The sequence below is a fragment of the Oncorhynchus gorbuscha genome, unplaced genomic scaffold (genome assembly GCF_021184085.1).
Source record: "Oncorhynchus gorbuscha isolate QuinsamMale2020 ecotype Even-year unplaced genomic scaffold, OgorEven_v1.0 Un_scaffold_3516, whole genome shotgun sequence".
NCBI lineage: Eukaryota > Metazoa > Chordata > Actinopteri > Salmoniformes > Salmonidae > Oncorhynchus > Oncorhynchus gorbuscha.
The window spans coordinates 1-25,273 of NW_025747733.1; the positions used below are offsets into that span (position 1 = coordinate 1).

General features: G+C 45.9%; 1 protein-coding gene and 1 pseudogene across 1 annotated transcript; one reads left to right on the forward strand and one right to left on the reverse strand.

Annotated features, from left to right (window-relative positions):
- The first annotated feature begins 558 nt into the window (after positions 1 to 558).
- Positions 559 to 15,248, forward strand: LOC124027838 (annotated as a pseudogene).
- Positions 15,249 to 20,259: 5,011 nt separating this feature from the next.
- LOC124027839 (cholecystokinin-like) lies at positions 20,260 to 23,460 on the reverse strand. Its single transcript, XM_046340097.1, has 3 exons — positions 23,362 to 23,460; positions 21,842 to 22,102; positions 20,260 to 20,402 (listed from the first exon to the last, which is right to left on the reverse strand). Exons 2-3 carry the CDS (start codon positions 22,098 to 22,100, stop codon positions 20,260 to 20,262), a joined length of 402 nt encoding a protein of 133 aa, XP_046196053.1. The 5' UTR covers positions 22,101 to 22,102; positions 23,362 to 23,460.
- Between the last annotated feature and the right edge of the window lie 1,813 nt (positions 23,461 to 25,273).

Consider the following 25,273-nt stretch of genomic DNA (forward strand, 5'->3'; position numbering starts at 1 on the left):
ACAAGACTGTTCCCATGGTTTCCTGAATGCATATCTGCTATCATTGTAATGGGTTAGGGTTACTAAGCACTTTGCTGACTCTACAACAACACCACTGACAGCAATATCCATGGCTTTGCTGTGTAAACCAAGAGAAAAAGGAAGAAGTTTGTCTTTACTAGTTCCCATAGCAACCACGGTACAATACAACCAAACAGTTTCTCCTGTAACAACTGATTATGTTGTGGGCCCTGCACATAATGCTAGGAAAGTCAAAACGTTTTGTGTTGATGTCAAATGTCCATTGGTGATTTTTGTTATGAAGTTTGACAGCCGCAAATAACTGTTGACTTTTGTTGATGTCATCAGCCAGTCTTGTTGCTATTCACGTTGTTATGTACGTTGTTATGTATGTCTCATTGAGTACAGCAAACCAGTTATAGGACCTCTTGATAGACTTGTAGCATTGAATAGGATTAGATTGAATAAATAAATACAATGTACACAGTTTCTCCTGTCCTCAGCAAATGCAGGTTGATGGCCATGACTCATGTTGTCTTCTGCTCTATCCCCCCCAGTATGGATGACTCCAACAAGAAACCAGGGACCCCTGGAACGCCGGGCTCTCAGGATCTGGAAGCAGCCCTGCGACGTCTCTCCCTGCGACGGGACAACTACCTGAGCGAGCGGCGGTTCTTCGAGGAGGAGAGGGATCGGAAGCTCCAGGGGCTGGTGGAGAAGGGAGAGGTGTACAACGGCAGTATGACCCCACAGAGAGCATCATGTCCCTGGGAGGAACCCACCCCTCTTCCATCTGGTCTGGGTACTCATTCAGCTCCCGCTCCTACCTGCCGGAGAAGCTGCAGATCGTCAAGCCACTGGAAGGTGACTCCTCCCCCACCACCTTTCACCCTGCTGCTGGTTGACACAGTACTCCTTCTACTTCTGACTCACCCAGCCCCCGCTGCTGGTTCCACATCTACAGTTAGTTGAGGCTCACACACATCACACCGAATGTGGATCTAGTCTACGTCTGCTGATCGTTCAGCACGCTGTGTTTTAGGGACCACCCGCTGTCGACATCTGCCTGCCAAAACTCTTTAAGTGATTCTACATAATAAATATGCCAAGTTCCAGAAACTGTTATTGGTGTGTCTGAGCCTTTACTTAGTTAGACCGGCCCACCTCTAGCCCTGCCAAACACATTAGTTTAACCTGGTTTAGTTATCATCATGCACAGCAAATCCAGACCTGTTGCTGGTCTTTTCCACGGCATCGTTGAGGCCCTGTGCCTCTCATCCTATGTTTTATCAAGGAGAGATTACATTAAACAGCCATACAGCCTGTTACTCTAATGTCCATGTCAAATCATCTCCAAACATATCAGGCATCTTCAAAAAGCTGTCGAGAGATTTGCTACACATTTGTGTTATATCTCCTGAAAGAACCTGAATGCAACTGTTTGAAATACAAGTTGGATTCTGTGTTTGACTCGATAGATGCACTTATACATCAGGTATGAAGCACACAATTAACCAAATAAAATAAGTTCTTGGGACGTAGTCACTGTCAGGTTATACAGTAGTAGGAAACATCTAGTAGAGTATCTAATCTGGGTCTCTAGTGCCACCTGGTGACAACACTATTAACATGCACAATGAATCAACACTTGTGAGTTCATTACATTATTACACTGTTATTACAATATCGTTACACTACCATTTATTACATTATTACGCTATAATAATACACAGATTAATTACATTATCATTGTAACTATAATTTATTACATTATCATTACACTGAGATTAATTGCATTGCCATTACACTATAATAATATATAAATAATATATACTCATAGTTATTACATTATCGTTACACTATAATAATATATGCTCATATTTATTACATTATCATTACACTTTAATAATATATGCGTGTCTAACGTTTGATATTCTCCCTTCCAGGCTCGGCCACCCTGCACCAGTGGCAGCAGCTGGCCCAGCCCAACCTGGGTGGGATCCTGGACACGCGGCCTGGTGTGGTCACTAAGGGCTTCCGTCCTCTGGAACTAGACCTGGAGCACATGTACCTGTTCACTGACTTTGAGGAGGAGGACTTTGAGGTAGTGGAGGAGTCTGACCACCTGTCTGTCTCAGGCTCTACCCCCGACTGTAGTGGCATCTCCATCCTCAGCCGGCAGGGCCTCCGTACCCGCTCCTCCTCCTGCTCCTCCTCCTGCAGTGGCAGATTCATCAACAACAACCTTCCAGAGGGAGAAGCCAGGGAAGAGGGCGAGACAGGCCCAGGCAGCACATCACTGTCGTCCCCTGCACCTCCAGACAGCAAGAACCAGGAGAACCAGGATCAGGCTGCAGCCGCTGACGGGGTGCCCGGTGAGGGAGCCTGCTAAATGGGTCACACAGGCACCGGACGTCCCTAGCCCTCCCTTCTACCTCAGGATATTGGGGCATTCATTGGCCATAGCCATCCCCTCCTCGCCTGCCCGTCGGTCCCCGATCCCTCCACGCTCATGCACACATCTGCACCCACCTCATCTCCAGACACCCACGTCCAGACACACCCACCTCATCCAGATGTGTCCAGACATACCCACCTCGTCCAGACACACCCACCTCATCCAGACGTGTCCAGACATACCCACCTCGTCCAGACACACCCACCTCCCACCCATCCAGACACACCCACCTCATCCGTGTGCTACTGTCATACCCCTTTTGAGTGTATTGAGTTGAATTTATTTCAGTATTGTGTTTAATCTCCACCTCATATTTGCACGGTTCCTAAAATCTCAAGATCCTTCCTTCCAAATTCAGATTCATTTGAATTCTCCAGTTCTGATCACCACTTCCGTCCACTCAAGTCATTTGTGTCCCATCTGGTGTCAAATCATGTTGTTGTGATTTTGTTCTCGTCTTCCATCACAACATTCTTCATCTCAAAGGCATGAAGAACACTCAAAAAGCCAAGTATTAGAGATGTCCTATGTTAGTGTAAACCTACATAGTGATGTAGTATATACGTATTACACACACACACACACACACACTCTCCAGATGGAATATGTACAACCTATGGCCAGTGTCCAGGTCTCTGTGGTTTGGTTGTCGTGATATCAGATGACGTGATCTGTTAACAACGTGCTCTCACAGCTGTCCAGTCCACATGACACTACTGTCATCCCAAATGGCCCCCTATTCCCTATACAATGACCTATTTCAACCATGGCCCATAGTGCTCTGGTTAAAAGTAGTATACTATATAGTGAGTAGGGGACCATTTGGGAAACATGTTCAGTCCATGACCCTGTTTTCTAGGAATGATTATGGAGTGGTGTGAATTTCACCTCATCTCCTGCCTTTGACATTAAGCTGCAGAGTCCCCACACAGCTCCAAACAGTCAACACTGCAGAGTCCCCACACAGCTCCAAACAGTCAACACTGCAGAGTCCCCACACAGCTCCAAACAGTCAACACTGCAGAGTCCCCACACAGCTCCAAACAGTCAACACTGCAGAGTCCCCACACAGCTCCAAACAGTCAACACTGCAGAGTCCCCACACAGCTCCAAACAGTCAACACTGCAGAGTCCCCACACAGCTCCAAACAGTCAACACTGCAGAGTCCCCACACAGCTCCAAACAGTCAACACTGCAGAGTCCCCACACAGCTCCAAACAGTCAACACTGCAGAGTCCCCACACAGCTCCAAACAGTCAACACTGCAGAGTCCCCACACAGCTCCAAACAGTCAACACTGCAGAGTCCCCACACAGCTCCAAACAGTCAACACTGCAGAGTCCCCACACAGCTCCAAGCAGTCAACACTGCAGAGTCCCCACACGGCTCCAAGCAGTCAACACTGCAGAGTCCCCACACGGCTCCAAGCAGTCAACACTGCAGAGTCCCCACACGGCTCCAAGCAGTCAACACTGCAGAGTCCCCACACGGCTCCAAGCAGTCAACACTGCAGAGTCCCCACACGGCTCCAAACAGTCAACACTGCAGAGTCCACACACGGCTCCAAACAGTCAACACTGCAGAGTCCAAACAGTCAACACTGCAGAGTCCACACACGGCTCCAAGCAGTCAACACTGCAGAGTCCATACAGTCAACACTGCAGAGTCCACACACTGCTCCAAACAGTCAACACACCACTTCTCTCCAGTGCTTTTAGTTCAACCTGCATTGTGTTCCCTATGGAGAATCCCTATGTTAGAGTGGAACACTAATTCATGCCTGGGATATTAGGAATCTGCTGAGATCATTGAGATCTAATTGTTTTCAGTGGTTTAAAACGGCTTCTTCAGGCAAAAATACAGCGGTTTCATCTTTGCAATTGATGCAGCTTTAAACCATCCACTCTGTCTTTGAGTGTCTGATTTTAAGTTTTGTGTTTAAAAGAATATTGGTTCCTCTGCCCAATACTAACCCTCTACCCTTCCCCTCTCTCTCTCCCTCTCTTCCCTTCTCTCTCTTCCTGTCTACAGCCCACTTCCCTGGTAAATGCATGTCCAACACCAGCTCCACCTATACCTTCACCACCTGTCGGATCATGCACCCCTCAGACGAGCTGACCAGAGTCACCCCCAGGTTAGACAACCCTCTTACCCCACACTGGTGGAGTCCCAAATGGCTTCCCTATCCACTGTGGGACCTGGACCAAAGCAGTGCACTACGTGGTCCTTCTGTAGCTCAGTTGGTAGAGCATGGCGCTTGTAACGCCAGGGTAGTGGGTTCGATCCCCGGGACCACCCATACGTAGAATGTATGCACACATGACTGTAAGTCGCTTTGGATAAAAGCGTCTGCTAAATGGCATATATTATTATTATATTATACAGCATATAGGGAAAAGAGTGCCATTGGAGATGCATGCTGACACTGCAGTGTACCCCTGTAGCCACTAGGTGGCAGTGTCTGTCAACCGCTACCACTGCAGACAGTGGAAACCTCCTTGGCTTTCAGCATTGGGCTGAGAATGATAATACAGAGAGGATCATAATAAACCCATATTGCTGAAGGAAATAGTGACTTAGATTTTACAGTAATTCATATTATTAATCTAAGTTAGTCTTGATTTCATTCACAAGTACGTTTTCCTTTGCCCTGGCTGAGCCATGGTGTGTTTAACACATGCCCACTGTCTGACAGCTATAATTGCCCCTCCTGAATAAAGATGATTGAATTGTATTGAATTGCCCCCATCCCTTCCAGGTCATGTGATGAGGAAGAGGAAGCCGCTCTCTATCATGTTGTTCTGAAGGCTGATTTAGAGCAGCAGGCCCACTGAGCCACGCCCTCCCGCCCTGTGGGTGAGACCTGTCGCATGTCACATGACTAGTAGCGTGGCCTCATTGTAGGGGATTTGGGGTCTGACTCTGTAGTGTTGGGGTTGTTCCGGGGAATAACAAAGCCTGCCTCGCTGTCCCCTTCTAACTATTCTGCTTCCTTTGGTCTCTAAACCCTCTAACCCCCCTCCTGCCAACTGTCAATCAAACAAATCTAGAACAGCTCTGCCCCAACGGGCTGAGACTCTAATCAATGACGATCAGATGAAAATGTCTTCCATAATATAATGATTGGGCCCTGGCCTTGATTCATACAACTTGATTGTGGTCTGATGATTGATGCTAAAAGCTTGTGGGTGTTCATTGCTTCCAGAACTATGTTTGGAACAGTGTTCATAACACTGGTTTGTATAATTACCGGTGTGTTAGCACTGTGTCTCTGATTTCCTTTGGGGTTTTCCAGGAAACGTTATCTGGGGTTGAAATAGCATGTGTTTGGGGTAACATCCAGATAACCTTGTCAAAGTGTCCCATTGATTTGTCTGTTGGTTTCTGAATCAAATAGTCAGTGAGGTGTTAATATTGTTTTCTATTTGATCTGATATTGATATGGGCAGTGATTGGTTAGTTCATTTACATTGTACCAGGAAGCTCCATTTTATTGTACTAGTCTGCATCAGTTTGTGTGCTAAAAAAGGAAACTAACATTGATGATCAATGATGGTCAGACTAAAATCAACCTATTGAATAGCTATTGTGTGGTCTAGGCTCTAGAAGGATCTATTGTGTGGTCTAGGCTCTAGAATGATCTATTGTGTGGTCTAGGCTCTAGAAGGATCTATTGTGTGGTCTAGGCTCTGGCTATGTCTGTCAAAGCTGAGGAGCATAGCTGACTGTATGGCAGCATGGCTGACTGTATAGCTGACTGTACAGCTGACTGTATAGCTGACTGTACAGCTGACTGTATAGCTGTATAGCTGACTGTGTGGCAGAATGTATAGCAGTATAGCTGACTGTAAAGCTGACTGTATAACAGTTTAGCTGACTGTATAACAGTTTAGCTGACTGTATAACTGTATAGCTGACTGTATAACAGTATAGCTGACTGTATAACAGTATAGCTGACTGTATAACTGTATAGCTGACTGTATAGCTGACTGTATAGCTGACTGTATAGCTGACTGTATAGCTGACTGTATAGCTGGCTGTATAGCTGACTGTATAGCTGGCTGTATAGCTGACTGTATAGCTGACTGTATAGCTGTATAGCTGACTGTGTGGCAGAATGTATAGCAGTATAGCTGACTGTAAAGCTGACTGTATAACAGTTTAGCTGACTGTATAACAGTATAGCTGACTGTATAACAGTATAGCTGACTGTATAACAGTATAGCTGACTGTATAACAGTATAGCTGACTGTGTGGCAGAATGTATAGCAGTATAGCTGACTGTAACAGTATAGCTGACTAACAGTATAGCTGACTGTATAACAGTATAGCTGACTGTATAACAGTACGCTGACTGGCTGACTGTATAACAGTGTGGCTGACTGTATAGCGCTATGGCTGACAGTATAGCAGTATGGCTGACTGTGGCTGACTGTATAGCTGTATGGCTGACTGTATAGCAGTATGGCTGACTGTATAGCGCTATGGCTGACTGTATAGCGCTATGGCTGACTGTATAGCGCTATGGCTGACTGTATAGCGCTATGGCTGACTGTATAGCGCTATGGCTGACTGTATAGCGCTATGGCTGACTGTATAGCAGTATGGCTGACTGTATGGCTGACTGTATAGCAGTATGGCTGACTGTATAGCAGTATGGCTGACTGTGTAGAGCTATGGCTAGCAGTATAGCTGACTATATTGCTGACTGTATGGCAGTATGGCTGACTGTGTTGCTGACTGTATAGCTGACTGTATTGCTGACTGTATAACAGGATAGCTGACTGTATAGCGGTGTAGCTGACTGTATAGCGGTGTGGCTGACTGTATAACAGTATAGCTGACTGTAACAGTATAGCTGACTGTATAACAGTATAGCTGACTGTATAACAGTATAGCTGACTGTATAACAGTACGCTGACTGGCTGACTGTATAGCGGTGTGGCTGACTGTATAGCAGTATGGCTGAGTGTATCACAGTATAGCTGACTGTATTGCTGACTGTATAACAGGATAGCTGACTGTGGCTGACTGTATAGCTGTGTGGCTGACTGTATAGCTGTGTGGCTGACTGTATAGCTGTGTGGCTGACTGTATAGCTGTGTGGCTGACTGTATAGCTGTGTGGCTGACTGTATAGCTGTGTGGCTGACTGTATAGCTGTGTGGCTGACTGTATAGCTGTGTGGCTGACTGTATGGCGGTGACTGACTGTATTGCTAACTGTATGGCAGTATAGCTGACTGTATTGCTGACTGTATAACAGGATAGCTGACTGTATTGCTGACTGTATTGCTAACTGTACGGCAGTATAGCTGACTGTATAACAGGATAGCTGACTGGCTGACTGTATTGCTGTGTGGCTGACTATAGCTGTGTGGCTGACTGTATTGCTAACTGTATAGCAGTATAGCTGACTGTATTGCTAACCGTATGGCAGTATAGCTGACTGTATTTGTGACTGTATAACAGGATAGCTGACTGTGTGGCTGACTGTATAGCGGTGTGGCTGACTGTATAGCGGTGTGGCTGACTGTATAGCGGTATGGCTGACTGTATGGTTGACTGTATGGCAGCATAGCTGACTGTATAGCTGACTGTATAGCTGGTTGTATAGCTGACTGTGTGGCAGAATGTATAACAGTATAGCTGACTGTAAAGCTGACTGTATAACAGTATAGCTGACTGTATAACAGTATAGCTGACTGTATAACAGTATAGCTGACTGTATAACAGTATAGCTGACTGTATAGCTGACTGTATAGCTGACTGTGTGGCAGAATGTATAGCTGACTGTGTGGCAGAATGTATAGCTGACTGTAAAGCTGACTGTATAGCTGACTATAACAGTATAGCTGACTGTAACAGTATAGCTGACTGTAACAGTATAGCTGACTGTAACAGTATAGCTGACTGTAACAGTATAGCTGACTGTAACAGTACGCTGACTGGCTGACTGTATAGCAGTGTGGCTGACTGTATAACGCTATGGCTGACAGTATAGCAGTATGGCTGACTGTGGCTGACTGTATAGCTGTATGGCTGACTGTATAGCGCTATGGCTGACTGTATAGCAGTATGGCTGCCTGTATAGCAGTATGGCTGACTGTATAGCAGTATGGCTAGCAGTATAGCTGACTATATTGCTGACTGTATGGCAGTATGGCTGACTGTATTGCTGACTGTATAGCTGACTGTATTGCTGACTGTATAACAGGATAGCTGACTGTATAGCGGTGTGGCTGACTGTATAGCAGTATGGCTGACTGTAACAGGACAGCTGACTGTATAGCGGTGTGGCTGACTGTATAACAGTATAGCTGACTGTATAACAGTACGCTGACTGGCTGACTGTATAGCGGTGTGGCTGACTGTATAGCAGTATGGCTGAGTGTATCACAGTATAGCTGACTGTATTGCTGACTGTATAACATGATAGCTGACTGTGGCTGACTGTATAGCTGTGTGGCTGACTGTATAGTTGTGTGGCTGACTGTATAGCTGTGTGGCTGACTGTATAGCTGTGTGGCTGACTGTATAGCTGTGTGGCTGACTGTATAGTGGTATGGCTGACTGTATGGCGGTATAGCTGACTGTATTGCTAACTGTGGTGGCAGTATAGCTGACTGTATTGCTGACTGTATAACAGGATAGCTGACTGTATTGCTAACTGTATGGCAGTATAGCTGACTGTATTGCTAACTGTATGGCAGTATAGCTGACTGTATTGCTAACTGTATGGCAGTATAGCTGACTGTATTGCTAACTGTATGGCAGTATAGCTGACTGTATTACTAACTGTATAGCAGTATAGCTGACTGTATAACAGGATAGCTGACTGGCTGACTGTATAGCTGTGTGGCTGACTATAGCTGTGTGGCTGACTGTATTGCTAACTGTAGAGCAGTATAGCTGACTGTATTGCTAACCGTATGGCAGTATAGCTGGCTGTATTTGTGACTGTATAACAGGATAGCTGACTGTGTGGCTGACTGTATAGCGGTGTGGCTGACTGTATAGCGGTATGGCTGACTGTATGGCAGCATAGCTGACTGTATAGCTGGTTGTATAGCTCAGTTGGTAGAGCATGGTGCTTGTAACGCCAGGGTAGTGGGTTCGATCCCGGGACCACCCATACGTAGAATGTATGCACACATGACTGTAAGTCGCTTTGGATAAAAGCGTCTGCTAAATGGCATTTTTTTTTCTTTTTTTTTTGACTGTGTGGCAGAATGTATAGCAGTATAGCTGACTGTAAAGCTGACTGTATAACAGTATAGCTGACTGTATACACAGTATAGCTGACTGTATACACAGTATAGCTGACTGTATACACAGTATAGCTGACTGTATACACAGTATAGCTGACTGTATACACAGTATAGCTGACTGTATACACAGTATGGCTGACTGTATAGCAGTGTGGCTGACTGTATAGCAGTGTGGCTGACTGTGGCTGACTATAGCAGTATGGCTGACTATAGCAGTATGGCTGACTGTATAGCGCTATGGCTGACTGTATGGCTGACTGTATAGCGCTATGGCTGACTGTATAGCAGTCTGGCTGACTGTATAGCAGTCTGACTGACTGTATAGCGCTATGGCTGACTGTGGCTGACTGTATAGCGCTATGGCTGACTGTGGCTGACTGTATAGCAGTATGGCTGACTGTGGCTGACTGTATAGCGCTATGGCTGACTGTATAGCGCTATGGCTGACTGTATAGCGCTATGGCTGACTGTATAGCAGTATGGCTGACTGTATAGCGCAATGGCTGACTGTATAGCGCAATGGCTAGCAGTATAGCTGACTATATTGCTGACTGTATGGCTGACTGTATGGCAGTATAGCTGACTGTATTGCTAACTGTATTGCTGACTGTATAACAGGATAGCTGACTGTGGCTGACTGTATAGCTGTGTGGCTGACTGTATAGCTGTGTGGCTGACTGTATAGCTGTGTGGCTGACTGTATAGCTGTGTGGCTGACTGTATAGCTGTGTGGCTGACTGTATAGCTGTGTGGCTGACTGTATAGCTGTGTGGCTGACTGTATGGCTGACTGTATGGCAGTATGGCTGACTGTATGGCTGACTGTATGGCAGTATGGCTGACTGTATTGCTAACTGTATGGCAGTATAGCTGACTGTATTGCTAACTGTATGGCAGTATAGCTGACTGTATTGCTAACTGTATAGCAGTATGGCTGACTGTATTGCAAACTGTATGGCAGTATAGCTGACTGTATTGCTAACTGTATAGCAGTATAGCTGACTGTATTTGTGACTGTATACCAGGATAGCTGACTGTGTGGCTGACTGTATAGCGGTGTGGCTGACTGTATAGCGGTGTGGCTGACTGTATAGCGGTGTGGCTGACTGTATTGCTGACTGTATAGCAGTATTGCTGACTGTATAGCAGTATTGCTGACTGTATAGCGGTATGGCTGACTGTATAGTGGTATGGCTGACTGTATAACAGGATAGCTGACTGTATTGCTAACTGTATGGCAGTATAGCTGACTGTATTGCTAACTGTATGGCAGTATAGCTGACTGTATTGCTAACTGTATGGCAGTATAGCTGACTGTATTGCTAACTGTATGGCAGTATAGCTGACTGTATTGCTAACTGTATAGCAGTATAGCTGACTGGCTGACTGTATAGCTGTGTGGCTGACTATAGCTGTGTGGCTGACTGTATTGCTAACTGTAGAGCAGTATAGCTGACTGTATTGCTAACCGTATGGCAGTATAGCTGACTGTATTTGTGACTGTATAACAGGATAGCTGACTGTGTGGCTGACTGTATAGCGGTGTGGCTGACTGTATAGCGGTGTGGCTGACTGTATGGCTGACTGTATGGCAGCATAGCTGACTGTATAGCTGGTTGTATAGCTGACTGTGTGGCAGAATGTATAGCAGTATAGCTGACTGTAAAGCTGACTGTATACACAGTATAGCTGACTGTATACACAGTATAGCTGACTGTATACACAGTATAGCTGACTGTGGCTGACTGTATAGCTGACTGTGGCTGACTGTATAGCAGTGTGGCTGACTGTATAGCAGTGTGGCTGACTGTATAGCAGTGTGGCTGACTGTATAGCATTGTGGCTGACTGTGGCTGACTATAGCAGTATGGCTGACTGTATAGCGCTATGGCTGACTGTATGGCTGACTGTATAGCGCTATGGCTGACTGTATAGCGCTATGGCTGACTGTATAGCGCTATGGCTGACTGTATAGCAGTCTGACTGACTGTATAGCGCTATGGCTGACTGTGGCTGACTGTATAGCAGTATGGCTGACTGTGGCTGACTGTATAGCGCTATGGCTGACTGTATAGCGCTATGGCTGACTGTATAGCTCTATGGCTGACTGTATAGCTCTATGGCTGACTGTATAGCAGTATGGCTGACTGTATAGCGCAATGGCTGACTGTATAGCGCAATGGCTAGCAGTATAGCTGACTATATTGCTGACTGTATGGCTGACTGTATGGCAGTATAGCTGACTGTATTGCTAACTGTATAGCTGACTGTATTGCTGACTGTATAACAGGATAGCTGACTGTGGCTGACTGTATAGCTGTGTGGCTGACTGTATAGCTGTGTGGCTGACTGTATAGCTGTGTGGCTGACTGTGTGGCTGACTGTGTGGCTGACTGTATAGCTGTGTGGCTGACTGTATAGCTGTGTGGCTGACTGTATAGCTGTGTGGCTGACTGTATAGCTGTGTGGCTGACTGTATAGCTGTGTGGCTGACTGTATAGCTGTGTGGCTGACTGTATAGCTGTGTGGCTGACTGTATGGCTGACTGTATGGCAGTATGGCTGACTGTATTGCTAACTGTATGGCAGTATAGCTGACTGTATTGCTAACTGTATGGCAGTATAGCTGACTGTATTGCTAACTGTATAGCAGTATGGCTGACTGTATTGCAAACTGTATGGCAGTATAGCTGACTGTATTGCAAACTGTATGGCAGTATAGCTGACTGTATTGCTAACTGTATAGCAGTATAGCTGACTGTATTTGTGACTGTATAACAGGATAGCTGACTGTGTGGCTGACTGTATAGCGGTGTGGCTGACTGTATAGCGGTGTGGCTGACTGTATAGCGGTGTGGCTGACTGTATAGCGGTGTGGCTGACTGTATAGCGGTGTGGCTGACTGTATAGCTGACTGTATAGCAGTATTGCTGACTGTATAGCGGTATGGCTGACTGTATAGCGGTATGGCTGACTATATAGCGGTGTGGCTGACTGTATAGTGGTGTGGCTGACTGTATAGCGGTGTGGCTGACTGTATTGCTGACTGTATAGCAGTATTGCTGACTGTATAGCAGTATTGCTGACTGTATAGCAGTATGGCTGACTGTATAGCAGTATGGCTGACTGTATAGCAGTATGGCTGACTGTATAGCAGTATGGCTGACTGTATAGCTGTGTGGCTGACTGTATAGCAGTGTGGCTGACTGTATAGCAGTGTGGCTGACTGTATAGCAGTGTGGCTGACTGTATAGCAGTGTGGCTGACTGTATAGCAGTGTGGCTGACTGTATAGCTGTGTGGCTGACTGTATAGCAGTGTGGCTGACTGTATAGCAGTGTGGCTGACTGTATAGCAGTGTGGCTGACTGTATAGCTGTGTGGCTGACTGTATAGCTGTGTGGCTGACTGTATAGCTGTGTGGCTGACTGTATAGTACTATGGCTGACTGTATAGCAGTATGGCTGACTGTATGGCTGACTGTATAGCGGTGTGGCTGACTGTATAGCGGTGTGGCTGACTGTATAGCGGTGTGGCTGACTGTATAGCGGTGTGGCTGACTGTATAGCTTACTGTATAGCTGACTATTGCTGACTGTATAGCAGTATGGCTGACTGTATAGCAGTATGGCTGACTGTATAGCTTACTGTATAGCTGACTATTGCTGACTGTATAGCAGTATGGCTGACTGTATAGCAGTATAGCTGACTGTATAGCTTACTGTATAGCTGACTATTGCTGACTGTATAGCAGTATGGCTGACTGTATAGCAGTATGGCTGACTGTATAGCTGACTGTATAGCTGACTATTGCTGACTATATAACAGTATGGCTGACTGTATGGAAGACTGTATAACTGTATGGCTGACTGTATATCAGTATGGCTGTGTGGCTGACTGTATAGCTGTGTGGCTGACTGTATAGCTGTGTGGCTGACTGTATAGCTGTGTGGCTGACTGTATAGCTGTGTGGCTGACTGTATAGCTGTGTGGCTGACTGTATAGTACTATGGCTGACTGTATAGCAGTATGGCTGACTGTATGGCTGACTGTATAGCGGTATGGCTGACTGTATAGCGGTATGGCTGACTGTATAGCGGTGTGGCTGACTGTATAGCGGTGTGGCTGACTGTATAGCGGTGTGGCTGACTGTATAGCGGTGTGGCTGACTGTATAGCGGTGTGGCTGACTGTATAGCGGTGTGGCTGACTGTATAGCGGTGTGGCTGACTGTATAGCGGTGTGGCTGACTGTATAGCGGTGTGGCTGACTGTATAGCGGTGTGGCTGACTGTATAGCAGTATGGCTGACTGTATAGCAGTATGGCTGACTGTATAGCAGTATGGCTGACTGTATAGCTTACTGTATAGCTGACTATTGCTGACTGTATAGCAGTATGGCTGACTGTATAGCAGTATGGCTGACTGTATAGCTGACTGTATAGCTGACTATTGCTGACTATATAGCAGTATGGCTGACTGTATGGAAGACTGTATAACTGTATGGCTGACTGTATATCAGTATGGCTGTATGGCTGACTGTATAGCAGTATAGCTGACTGTATTTCTGACTGTATAGCGGTGTGTGACGTTCTGTGTGTGTCCCTCTCATCTCCCTCTTTCAGCCTTATGTCGGGCCCTACTGCCTCCTGCGTCATGACCAGCAGCAGCAGCGTCAGATCTACACCCTGCTCAACTCCTTGCACCCCGCGTCGCCTCAGCCTGGCAGCCGAGTCCTTCACCAACCTGAGAGACTCCACCAAGACCATGAGCACTAGTGGAGGTCTGGTGCGGCTCCTCCAGGAGCGAGGCATCTCTGCAGCAGTCTACAACCCTCAGAGCTGGGACCGGGCAGACTGTAGCACCTCCATCCCCACTGGGGGGCTACCGTCGCTTCTACCGCCGCGGCCCCCTGACACCCTACCCTCCACGCCGCCCAACTCCCCAACCCACCGCTCCCTATGTGCCAAACCCAGCAGCCCCGTTGGCCCCTTCGAACTCAGTCCCAGCGCCCCGCCCTATGACAACTTCCTGGCATCGAAGCCGGCCAGCTCCATCCTGAAGGAGGTGAGGGCAGAGGCCCAGAGCAGTGAGTCAGCAGACAGCGAGTGTCAGACTGACGTCAGCGTCCACAATCTGAAGCTGGTGGACAAGCTGAAGCGCTTCAGCGTGGCTGGGGCCAGCCCCTCTTTATCAGGGGCCACGGGGCCCACCATGCTGGGGCCCCTCAGCGGCCTCCACCGCCCTTCCCACTTCTGCCCTTCTGTGGTGACCAGTCCCATAGGGGGCCTCGGCCCCGCTCTGAACGCAGGCATCCGCCGTAACCGCAGCTACCCGGCCATGGTAGGGGCCGGCATGGCTATGAAGGGCCCGGGGCCCCAAAGCCCCACAGACATGCTCCTGGCTTCTTCCTCCAAGCTCCCCAGACAGACTAGTCTCAATGATGGGTGAATGAATGTTGACTTTTCTCTTCTGTCTGTCACCTGTCAGATGAGTTGGATGTATATATAGCTGCTGTATGAGTCCCCCGGTCTGTGACAAATCAACTCTGTGCCTGAAAGAGATGCCCTTTCTTTTTACAGTGCATTTTGTATCAATGCTAATTATTTTGTCTTTCTTTCTCTATTCTGTCTCTCTCTCCTCTCCTGTCCCCTTTCTCTATTCTGTCTCCCTCTCCTGTCCTCTCCTCTATTCTGTCTCTCTCTCCTCTCCTGTCCTCTTTCTCTATTCTCTCTCTCTCCTGTCCTCTTTCTCTATTCTCTCTCTCCTCTCCTGTCCTCTTTCTCTATTCTGTTTCACTATTCTGTCTCTCTCTCCTCTCCTGTCCTCTTTCTCTATTCTGTCCTCTCGCTCTATTCTGTCTCCATCTCCTTTCCTCTCCTCTCCTCTGTCCTCTTTTCTCTCTGCTTACAAGCCTCAGTAAATAGTACCTTGATGTGTTATTGTTTAGTTGTTGATTGGCCCTGCAGATCGGTAGGCTGAAGATGTACTGTAGCACCTGTTATCTGTTTAGGAAACGGAGCGCTTCCAAGCCCAGGTAAACTCATATTAAACATCTATTTATTTTATTCCCAGGTCCAAACGTATACATGTAGAGATAAAGCACTGTCTCTTCCTGTTAATTAGCTAATGAGTGGCAAGCAGTACCAACGATCACACCTTAACTGGTATTTAAGGGTGTTCAGTGACATCATGACAATATGCACATAACGAAGACCTTTATTGAGGAAACGAAATGTTGGAGGTACAGTATTCATACTACTAGCTAGCACAATACTGGGCAACAACACATGTTATTCACCTCAAAGTTGATCCAAATAAAGAGTGGGAAGGAGCCACACTTGAAGCCAAGAGGGATGCATGGATGTTTGCCGTGAATGAATAGGCTGTGGTTTGAACTTGGATACATTGTAACAGACCAACATGATTTATAGACATTTGTGTGCAGTGCGAGTATGTGAGCATGTGTGTGTGTATAAAGTTGTTGAAAGATTTACCTATAGGCCTATATAGTCTAAGAAAGGCTTGAGTCATTTGGTTAAGGTGATAATCAGATATACAGGACATTTCAACCAGGGCCCACTAACTGCTGTCTCCCATTACAAAAGGTGTGTAGAAGAGTTCTCTGGAATGGACGCGGTTGACTTTTATGAGAGAAACATTATACAAGTTAGATTTTTCTTCTGACTTTCATCTTTCTGGTAACAAGCTTTGGTGACTGAACTGTTAGCTTTAAACTAAAGCCTCTGTACTGTAAATGAAGTTGTGGAATGGAGAGCTGGAGGGAATACGTCCTAGTGCCTCATACTTTACATAGTTCCATTGTTGTTGGACTGACTGATCTGTCTGGTTCCTCCCTGGTATGAGCAGACAACTGCTTTGTGTTCTGAGGTTATCCTCCTCCTCGAGTTTTAACTTGAACTGCAGAGAAGATGAGCTCTCATTACATCTTGGATAGATGCAGTATATGTGTTGAAATAAAGAAGAAACGCCTAGTATTTATCATTAACTTCTGACAAAAGTAGAGATTGGTCCTTGCTGACATTGTGTGTAACTTGAAAAGCCTTTGAATGTATTGATTAACAGCAGAAAATATGAAGTCCATGTGTGTCTGTTGATTTAAATGATGCTTTTACTGCATTTCAACCACAAAGGGAATTATTATTATACTACTTGTACATTGTAAATGGTATGTATGCAATGCATTTAGCCATGTTAACTCTTTTTAATAAACTAGAATATATATATATATATAAGGGACAAAAATGTTGTTCAGGCCATGAAGTGGTCAGAACACTGGTTTAAAAACAAGGGTTTTGTGTTCCAGAATTTCAAGAGCACCAATTTGCAAAAAAGGCTTTTATCAATAAAACAATTGATATGACCTGCTTGCTTTCATGTCTTTTATTTATCTGTCTATGTAGTGTTGGTTGGAGTTCACTACAGACAAAATAATAACATCATGTTTGGAGCACAAATCACCAGAAATCCTCATGATAATGAACCGTGTTTGAAGACATGTACTTGACAACTGTTGTTTCATGGTGTTTCACCATACTGGTGCCCACACAGCTTTATGAGGACAATATGGACCGAGCTACAACACGTGTTCACATGGGAAAGATCTTAATAATAATAATAATAATATATGCCATTTAGCAGACGCTTTTATCCAAAGCGACTTACAGTCCTCAGTTTCATGGTGTTTCTCCATACTGGTGCCCACACAGCTTTATGAGGACAATATGGACCGAGCTACAACACGTGTTCACATGGGAAAGATCTTGTCCTCAGTTTCATGGTGTTTCTCCATACTGGTGCCCACACAGCTTTATGAGGACAATATGGACCGAGCTACAACACGTGTTCACATGGGAAAGATCTTGTCCTCAGTTTCATGGTGTTTCACCATACTGGTCACAGCTTTATGAGGACAATATGGACCGAGGACTACAACACGTGTTCACATGGGAAAGATCTTGTCCTCAGTTTCATGGTGTTTCACCATACTGGTGCCCACACAGCTTTATGAGGACAATATGGACCGAGCTACAACATGTGTTCACATGGGAAAGATCTTGTCCTCAGTTTCATGGTGTTTCACCATACTGGTGCCCACACAGCTTTATGAGGACAATATGGACCGAGCTACAACACGTGTTCACATGGGAAAGATCTTGGCCTCAGTTTCATGCAATTAGATGACTATTTGAGAATTTCAGTGTTGTTGGAACCAAGTGCATTGTGTTGAGGGTCCATTACTACAGACAGCAGCAGAAATAAACCCCCATTCAGCTGTTCCCTAAGTGCTCTTTCAGTGCCCCTTTCTCCATGTTCAAGGAAGTCCTCTCTTTTGTTTGTAATTAGTGGGAACATCTGGTATGATCACACATCCACTTGAACAACAAGCCACTTGATATTCACAGATGGATCCAGCGTAGCAGGTAGCCTCATGGTTAAGGCATTGGGTCAGTAACTGAAAGATTGCTGGTTCGAATACCGGAGCCGACAAAGTGAAATAAATCATCTGTCACTGTGCCCTTGAGCAAGGCACTTAACCCTAATTGCTACAGGGGTGCTGTACAATGGTGACAATGGCCATGATTCCACTCCCTTAGAGGTCTTAGGGGGAATTATTTATTTATGTTGATGTATTATATGCATTATTATAAGGTCGTTCAATGAAATATGCTGGAGCTCTTGTTCTATTCAACATATTCACATTTTCTTAGTGATATTTTTGGTGTCTTACAAACAAATTGATGATCAAATTGACGTTTGACTTGCATTATCATGGACTTCAAAGAAGATTGTTAATGCTCAGAAAAATATATTAAAGGAACTGAAATGATTCATCCTTTTTGGGATCTGCACAAGTATTCTGAAATGTTTAGTGGTCCTACATAATCCCCCCTACCTGCCATCTCTCTCTAGGCCTGTCAAATCACTGTCTCCCTGTGGGGTCTCACCATCCCCAGTCCCAACCTTCTAGCATCTCATTGAGCCTAATGTGGACCCAGCAGTTAGCCACTGTCTGTTGTAAATGGGCACCAATACATGTAATTGCCCAGCAGCAGCAGCAGCAGATGTTTCATGTTTTTCTGTATTTTTTGCCATGCTTTATTATGCAACAGATCCCTCCCTACTCCCTCCTCATCCTCCCCTTCTCCTCATCCTCTTCTTCTCCACCTCCCCTCATCCTCCTCTTCTCCTCCACTTCCCCTCATCCTCCTCTTCTCCTCCACCTCCCCTCATCCTCCTCCTCATCCTCTTCTTCTCTTCCACTTCCCCTCATCCTCTTTCTCCCCTCATCCTCCCCCTGCCTGCTCTCTGCCCCCATTCTCCCCTCCTTCACCTCTCCTGATTCTCCCTCCCATTTTCCTCTCCACATCCGCTCATCCTCCCCTCATCCTCCTCCTCACCCTCCCATTTCCCCTCCTCACCCTCCCCTTCTCCCCTCCTCTGCTTCCCCTCCTCCACCTTCCTCTGCCTCCTGCCTCCCATCCCACAACGAAAACCTGTCGCAAATAATTAAATCAGCTCATTGAGGGACACCTGCGCTAGCATTAGTGCAGCGCTAGCCAAGCTTTATGCTCACAACAGTGCAATCCAAGCCAAGCCATTGTCTCCAATGCACCCAAGTGGTACTCCATCCAATATTTGTTAAGCTGCGTGCTTTGTCTAATGTAAAACCCAGGCTCTATTTGTCTCCTGTGTGTTCCGGTTGATCTATTTAGTGACTGAGATGTGATATTGCCTCTGTTATTGCCGCTAAAATCACACTCTAGGGCCGTGTGTCTGAAAAAGTAGATTTGGAGGACGGCTCAGGAACAAAAATGCTCTTGCTCTTTAATTCAGTCCGAGTGATGTGCTGGGCTGCTGTAGGTACAGTGGGTCCATAAGAAGACAAGTTGCTCAGGGAGGTATCACTTTCAGACCTAAATGGTGTGTGCTGCTAATACACCCACTGTCGTCTCTCACGGTCTAACCTCCCTGTACCTTCTGCATTAAGAGGAGGATCTTGCTGTATGTTGCTGCATCCCTGTGGCTCAGTGATGACTAGAGCTGTGAACAATGTGTGGCAACTGTGGTCCAGCATAATGGGGGAGCAAATATGAGTCAGATGAGCCGTTGTGTAACATTATTTGTAAATGACAAATAGAGCAAGTCATGAGCCCACTAAACGCACTAGACTGCATGGCACTTAGGAATACAATGAACCCAAGGCCTTAGTGTTTGGAAACACTATGGAGAAGGATGTTATATATAATGCAGACTTGGTTGATTCTACTACAAAATCTGTCTGATTAGGTGTCTGTGTGTTTTAAGGACATGGGACTGTGTATAGGGTACATGTAAGAAAAGCATCAAACCTTTTTGTTTTCTTCAAAAATCTGTTTACGTACTGTATATATATATTGCTTCATATCAGTTTTACAAACACATTTACATCAAATACATCATAATAAATCTAGCTGTTGGGGACAATGATTTTTTTAGTTTTCTGATAATTGAGATGGATTTAGTGGTGTCTGTTTCTATGAGGAGTACTCCTCGACCACTCCTCTGCACTGCTGGCGTCCGAAGTCCATCCAGCCCAGGTAGTCTCTGTCCTTTATCTTGTGGCTGGGACCCGGACCACTGGCTCTGCTGCTCAGAGACGAGCTCCTCTGCAATGATCCTGAAAGCAGGGAATTTGAGGGGTTACTTTTCTCCAGCACAATCCTTCAGCTTTTTACCAAAGAAATGGTGCTTGTGCATTGTTTGAATCCTAGATTGCCCTTTTAAATACTACATTATATTCTCATGGATATAATATATATTTCTGTCTGGCACAGAGACTGATGTCACAGCATCTCTACTGTAACAGGCACTGGAGTCTCCTGTGGGTATAACCTTATTCATTTGATTGTATCATTAGATGAAAGAACATAATATAATTATTCCTAGAAAGCATCCCATCCTTATGACTGTTTGGGATCAGGATAACACAACGCCTTGGTATGTTGGATCAGAACATGTTTCTTAAACATTTTATGTTCCAGGGATCAGGGAAGAACTATTGGATTAAAACAAATGAGCACTTGTTAATTGACTAAATCAGTGTTGGCTAGCTATCTGATGGGACCATTCAGCAACATCTGCTCAGCAACATCCGCTCAGCATCATCCGCTCAGCATCATCCGCTCAGCATCATCCGCTCAGCATCATCCGCTCAGCATCATCCGCTCAGCAACATCCGCTCAGCAACATCCGCTCAGCAACATCCGCTCAGCATCATCCCAGGGACTGGTGCCGGCCGTCATTATGAATCCACTGGAGACACTGACTGTTTCATTCTTTGGCATGTGCTTCTGTGTGTAAATGTTCATTATTATGTGTACAGATGTTCTGGCCCTCTTCAGAGGAGTTAAGGATATCTACAAACCGCACTAACCTACACAACATTTGTAGAGGTCCTTTTAAAATGGCAAAATATAGCCATTTATTTGATTGTTTCTAAAAGTCTAAAAGTCCAGTTTGAGCAGGGCCAGACAACAGCAGCATGACACAGCCATGGCTGGATTGTGACAACACCCAGAGAGATGAATGATGACAGAGGAGAGAGAGGAAGGATGGAGGGAGGCTTTCTTTCTCTAACAATCTTATATTTCTTCATCTCTCTGTTACGTGATGAAAACCACTGGAGGGAAGGCCTCCTCTCAGTCTGGATAATTCCCACTATCAACTTTCTCCTCCATGGCTGTCTCTCGTACTGTGGGACTTCTCTTCCTTCTCAGAGGAAAAGTGCTTTAACTATAGAGATGGGAAAGCTATCAGAGTGGAGATGATGCCAATCCAAAACTCATACAAGGTTACTGTCCTGAGTCCCAAATGGTACCCTATTCCTAAATAGTGCATTACTTTTGATCAGAGTGCTATGTGCCCTGTTCAAAGTAGTGCACTACATAGAGAATACGGTGACTTAATACATGACTTAATATAATTGGTGACTTAGTTCATGAGTGAGGGATACCAGGATTGTGATAACATACAACCCTAGAATATGATATTTAGGAACAAACCTTTAACATTGGTCTATTTTATTTGAACAAACATGTAACAGATGCCATGGCTTACCTTTCCTGGATATCAATCTTCCCAGTAGTTCACGCAGGCTGGTGCGGGGGTCCTCTGCCTCGTCCTCTGCCGGTTTGGAGAAGGGGATGAGCTGGCCACTGGAGGGTGCTGAACGGGTGTGGCGTGTGTGTTGGGGAGACATAACGCTGTCGAGCTGGGGGGGCTCAGGCTTGTCCTCATCCTGCGAGTGCGATGGGCGCCCCAAACTGCTGCCAGAGAACGCAGCCAGCAGTACACATACACAGATGCCTGCATTCATTGCTGAGGGAGGGGACACAGAGAGAGGGAGGGGACACAGGAGAGGGAGGGGACACAGCACAGAGAGGGAGGGGACACAGAGATTGGGAGGGGCACAGAGAGAGGGAGGGGGGAGGGGACACAGAGAGAGGGAGGGGCACAGAGAGAGGGAGGGACACAGAGAGAGGGAGGGGGACACAGAGAGAGGGAGGGGACACAGAGAGAGGGAGGGGCACAGAGAGAGGGAGGGGGCAGAGAGAGGGAGGGGGAGAGGGAGGGGGCACAGAGAGAGGGAGGGGGCACAGAGAGAGGGGAGAGAGGGGGGGCACAGAGAGAGGGAGGGGCACAGAGAGAGGGAGGGGGCACAGAGAGAGAGATGGACAGAACATCAGAAAAGATTAGCATCAAAAGAGAACATGAATTAACATCTCTGCATAGATCTGTATTACATTTGAGTCTATTTAAAAAATGTATGTTTTACAAGGAATACCATGATATTTTTCCTCGTGACACAGCTGAAACTTTTTTGTTGCATTATGCAGCACAGGGGTAGAAGGCAATTAGCCAAAACAATACATTTTGTTAAAACAAAATGAATGTGCCCTTTCCCACCCAATATGAATTGACCAGTCATATAAGTTGTAGGAAAGTAATACTGATGGATGAGTCTTTCCTGTTGAAATATAATCCTGGAGGAAAGAACCAACACAATTAGGCAGCGATCCATGTTATCGGCTTCTTCAGCTTCCAGTCAGGAGAATTAACTTTTCTACCATAAGACGCCTCAGAGGCAGAAAAAACAGACTCTTCTCTGTTTAAAGAGCCATTGAAAAGTTCTCTCCCGGGTGAAGATGTCTTCATTCCACCAATGGACTAGTGAATATTTCATGTAGATTCAACAAACAAGAACTGTCTGGGTTGTATAGAATGAAAACAAATATAGGACAGCATTCCAAAGGAAGGTTTATTCAGGCAGAAATAATAAATCAGATGTTAAACAGGAGTCAGGACACACCATCATTTCTCAAACTAGCTACAGTGAATGAATGTCTACATGAATTCAAGACAGATTTCATATGAAAAACACAATTACGTCCTCACATAGTTGACTGGAACCCAGTTGGATTATTGACCTGAACTTAAACCCTGTACTTCAATTGTAGAGAACCCATTGTGCAAGGAATCAGTCCCATGCTTCAAGTGTTCAGCTTCTTTACTGATAACCACAGCGACCTCACAGCAGAAAAATTAGAAAAATAAATAGCCACACAAAGTTCAATTACCTTCAGTCAGTCCACACAGGCTGGGCTCAACAGTCTGATAACAGTAGAGGAGAGGAGTGTACAGTAGAGGGAGTACAGCTGGAACAGACAGCGGGACACTTCTCCTGAAGGTGCAGGACTGACCCTTATATACCCGGAGTGGGAGGGCCGGTCCCTGGAGCGGAGCGTTTGCATCGTGTCGTGTATTTGCTCATCGCTGACGCAGTAACGGGATAGACGCACTCTCCGCCTCCTTCAGAGAGGGACAGGGCACCACCCTGGACCCACTACACTCCCCACGCTCCTCTCTCCTCTCCTCTGATGCTGACACACTAGGGAACAAGAGGGGGAGAGGGTCAAAGATCATAACAACCACTCCCCACACCCCCCTCCCCCAAAAACAAGGTCGTATTCATTAGGACACTTTTTTATATTGGGTGTGTTCAGGTATAATCACTCATAGTTTCAGTCCATTTTCTTCCGTTTGGTTCCTAATGAATATGACCCAGAAGTAAGCCCCTCTCCTAGACCCCAGTCAGCAGCCTCACCACCCCCCACCCCATCAGCCTCCGTCTCCAGACAGTGATAGGCTAATCCTTCTCCCTCATTAGAGAGACTGCTGCCTGATTAATATGGGGATGCACATCTGGCTGTGTGCCTGGGAATGAAACACAAGGCACGATCTCTTAAAGGTCTTTTAAAGTTGTCTAACTGAAGGACATGGAGATTATGTTTCTTCAGGATTACGTTCATACCACAGGAGGTTGGTAGCACCTTAATTGGGGAGGAAGTGGTAATGGTTGGAGTGGAATAAGTGGAATGTTTTCAAATACATCAGACACATGATCTCCATGTTTTGGACATTATTATGAGCCATCCTCCCCTCATCAGCCTCCTGTGATTCATACACTGTATCGTTAGAGAATTAAACAGTCCTCCCCTCATCAGCCTCCTGTGATTCATACACTGTATCGTTAGAGAATTAAACCGTCATCCCCTCATCAGCCTCCTGTGATTCATACACTGTATCGTTAGAGAATTAAACAGTCCTCCCCTCATCAGCCTCCTGTGATTCATACACTGTATCGTTAGAGAATTAAACAGTCCTCCCCTCATCAGCCTCCTGTGATTCATACACTGTATCGTTAGAGAATTAAAAAGTCCTCCCCTCATCAGCCTCCTGTGATTCATACACTGTATCGGTAGAGAATTAAACAGTCCTCCCCTCATCGGCCTCCTGTGATTCATACACTGTATCGCTAGAGAATTAAACAGTCCTCCCCTCATCGGCCTCCTGTGATTCATACACTGTATCGTTAGAGAATTAAACAGTCCTCCCCTCATCAGCCTCCTGTGATTCATACACTGTATCGTTAGAGAATTAAACAGTCCTCCCCTCATCAGCCTCCTGTGATTCATACACTGTATCGTTAGAGAATTAAACAGTCCTCCCCTCATCAGCCTCCTGTGATTCATACACTGTATCGTTAGAGAATTAAACAGTCCTCCCCTCATCAGCCTCCTGTGATTCATACACTGTATCGTTAGAGAATTAAACAGTCCTCCCCTCATCGGCCTCCTGTGATTCATACACTGTATCGTTCGAGAATTAAACAGTCCTCCCCTCATCAGCCTCCTGTGATTCATACACTGTATCGTTAGAGAATTAAACAGTCCTCCCCTCATCAGCCTCCTGTGATTCATACACTGTATCGTTAGAGAATTAAACAGTCCTCCCCTCATCAGCCTCCTGTGATTCAGACACTGTATCGGTAGAGAATTAAACAGTCCTCCCCTCATCAGCCTCCTGTGATTCATACACTGTATCGTTAGAGAATTAAACAGTCCTCCCCTCACCAGCCTCCTGTGATTCATACACTGTATCGTTAGAGAATTAAACAGTCCTCCCCTCATCAGCCTCCTGTGATTCATA

Bases quoted from the DNA above. Each gene is read 5' to 3' on its own strand.
- LOC124027839 (XM_046340097.1), bottom strand. From the start codon at position 22,100: ATGAATGCAGGCATCTGTGTATGTGTACTGCTGGCTGCGTTCTCTGGC. The intron at 20,403-21,841 runs GTAAGCCATGGC...CCCTGCTTTCAG, and splicing joins AAGATTGATATCCAGGAAAG to GATCATTGCAGAGGAGCTCG.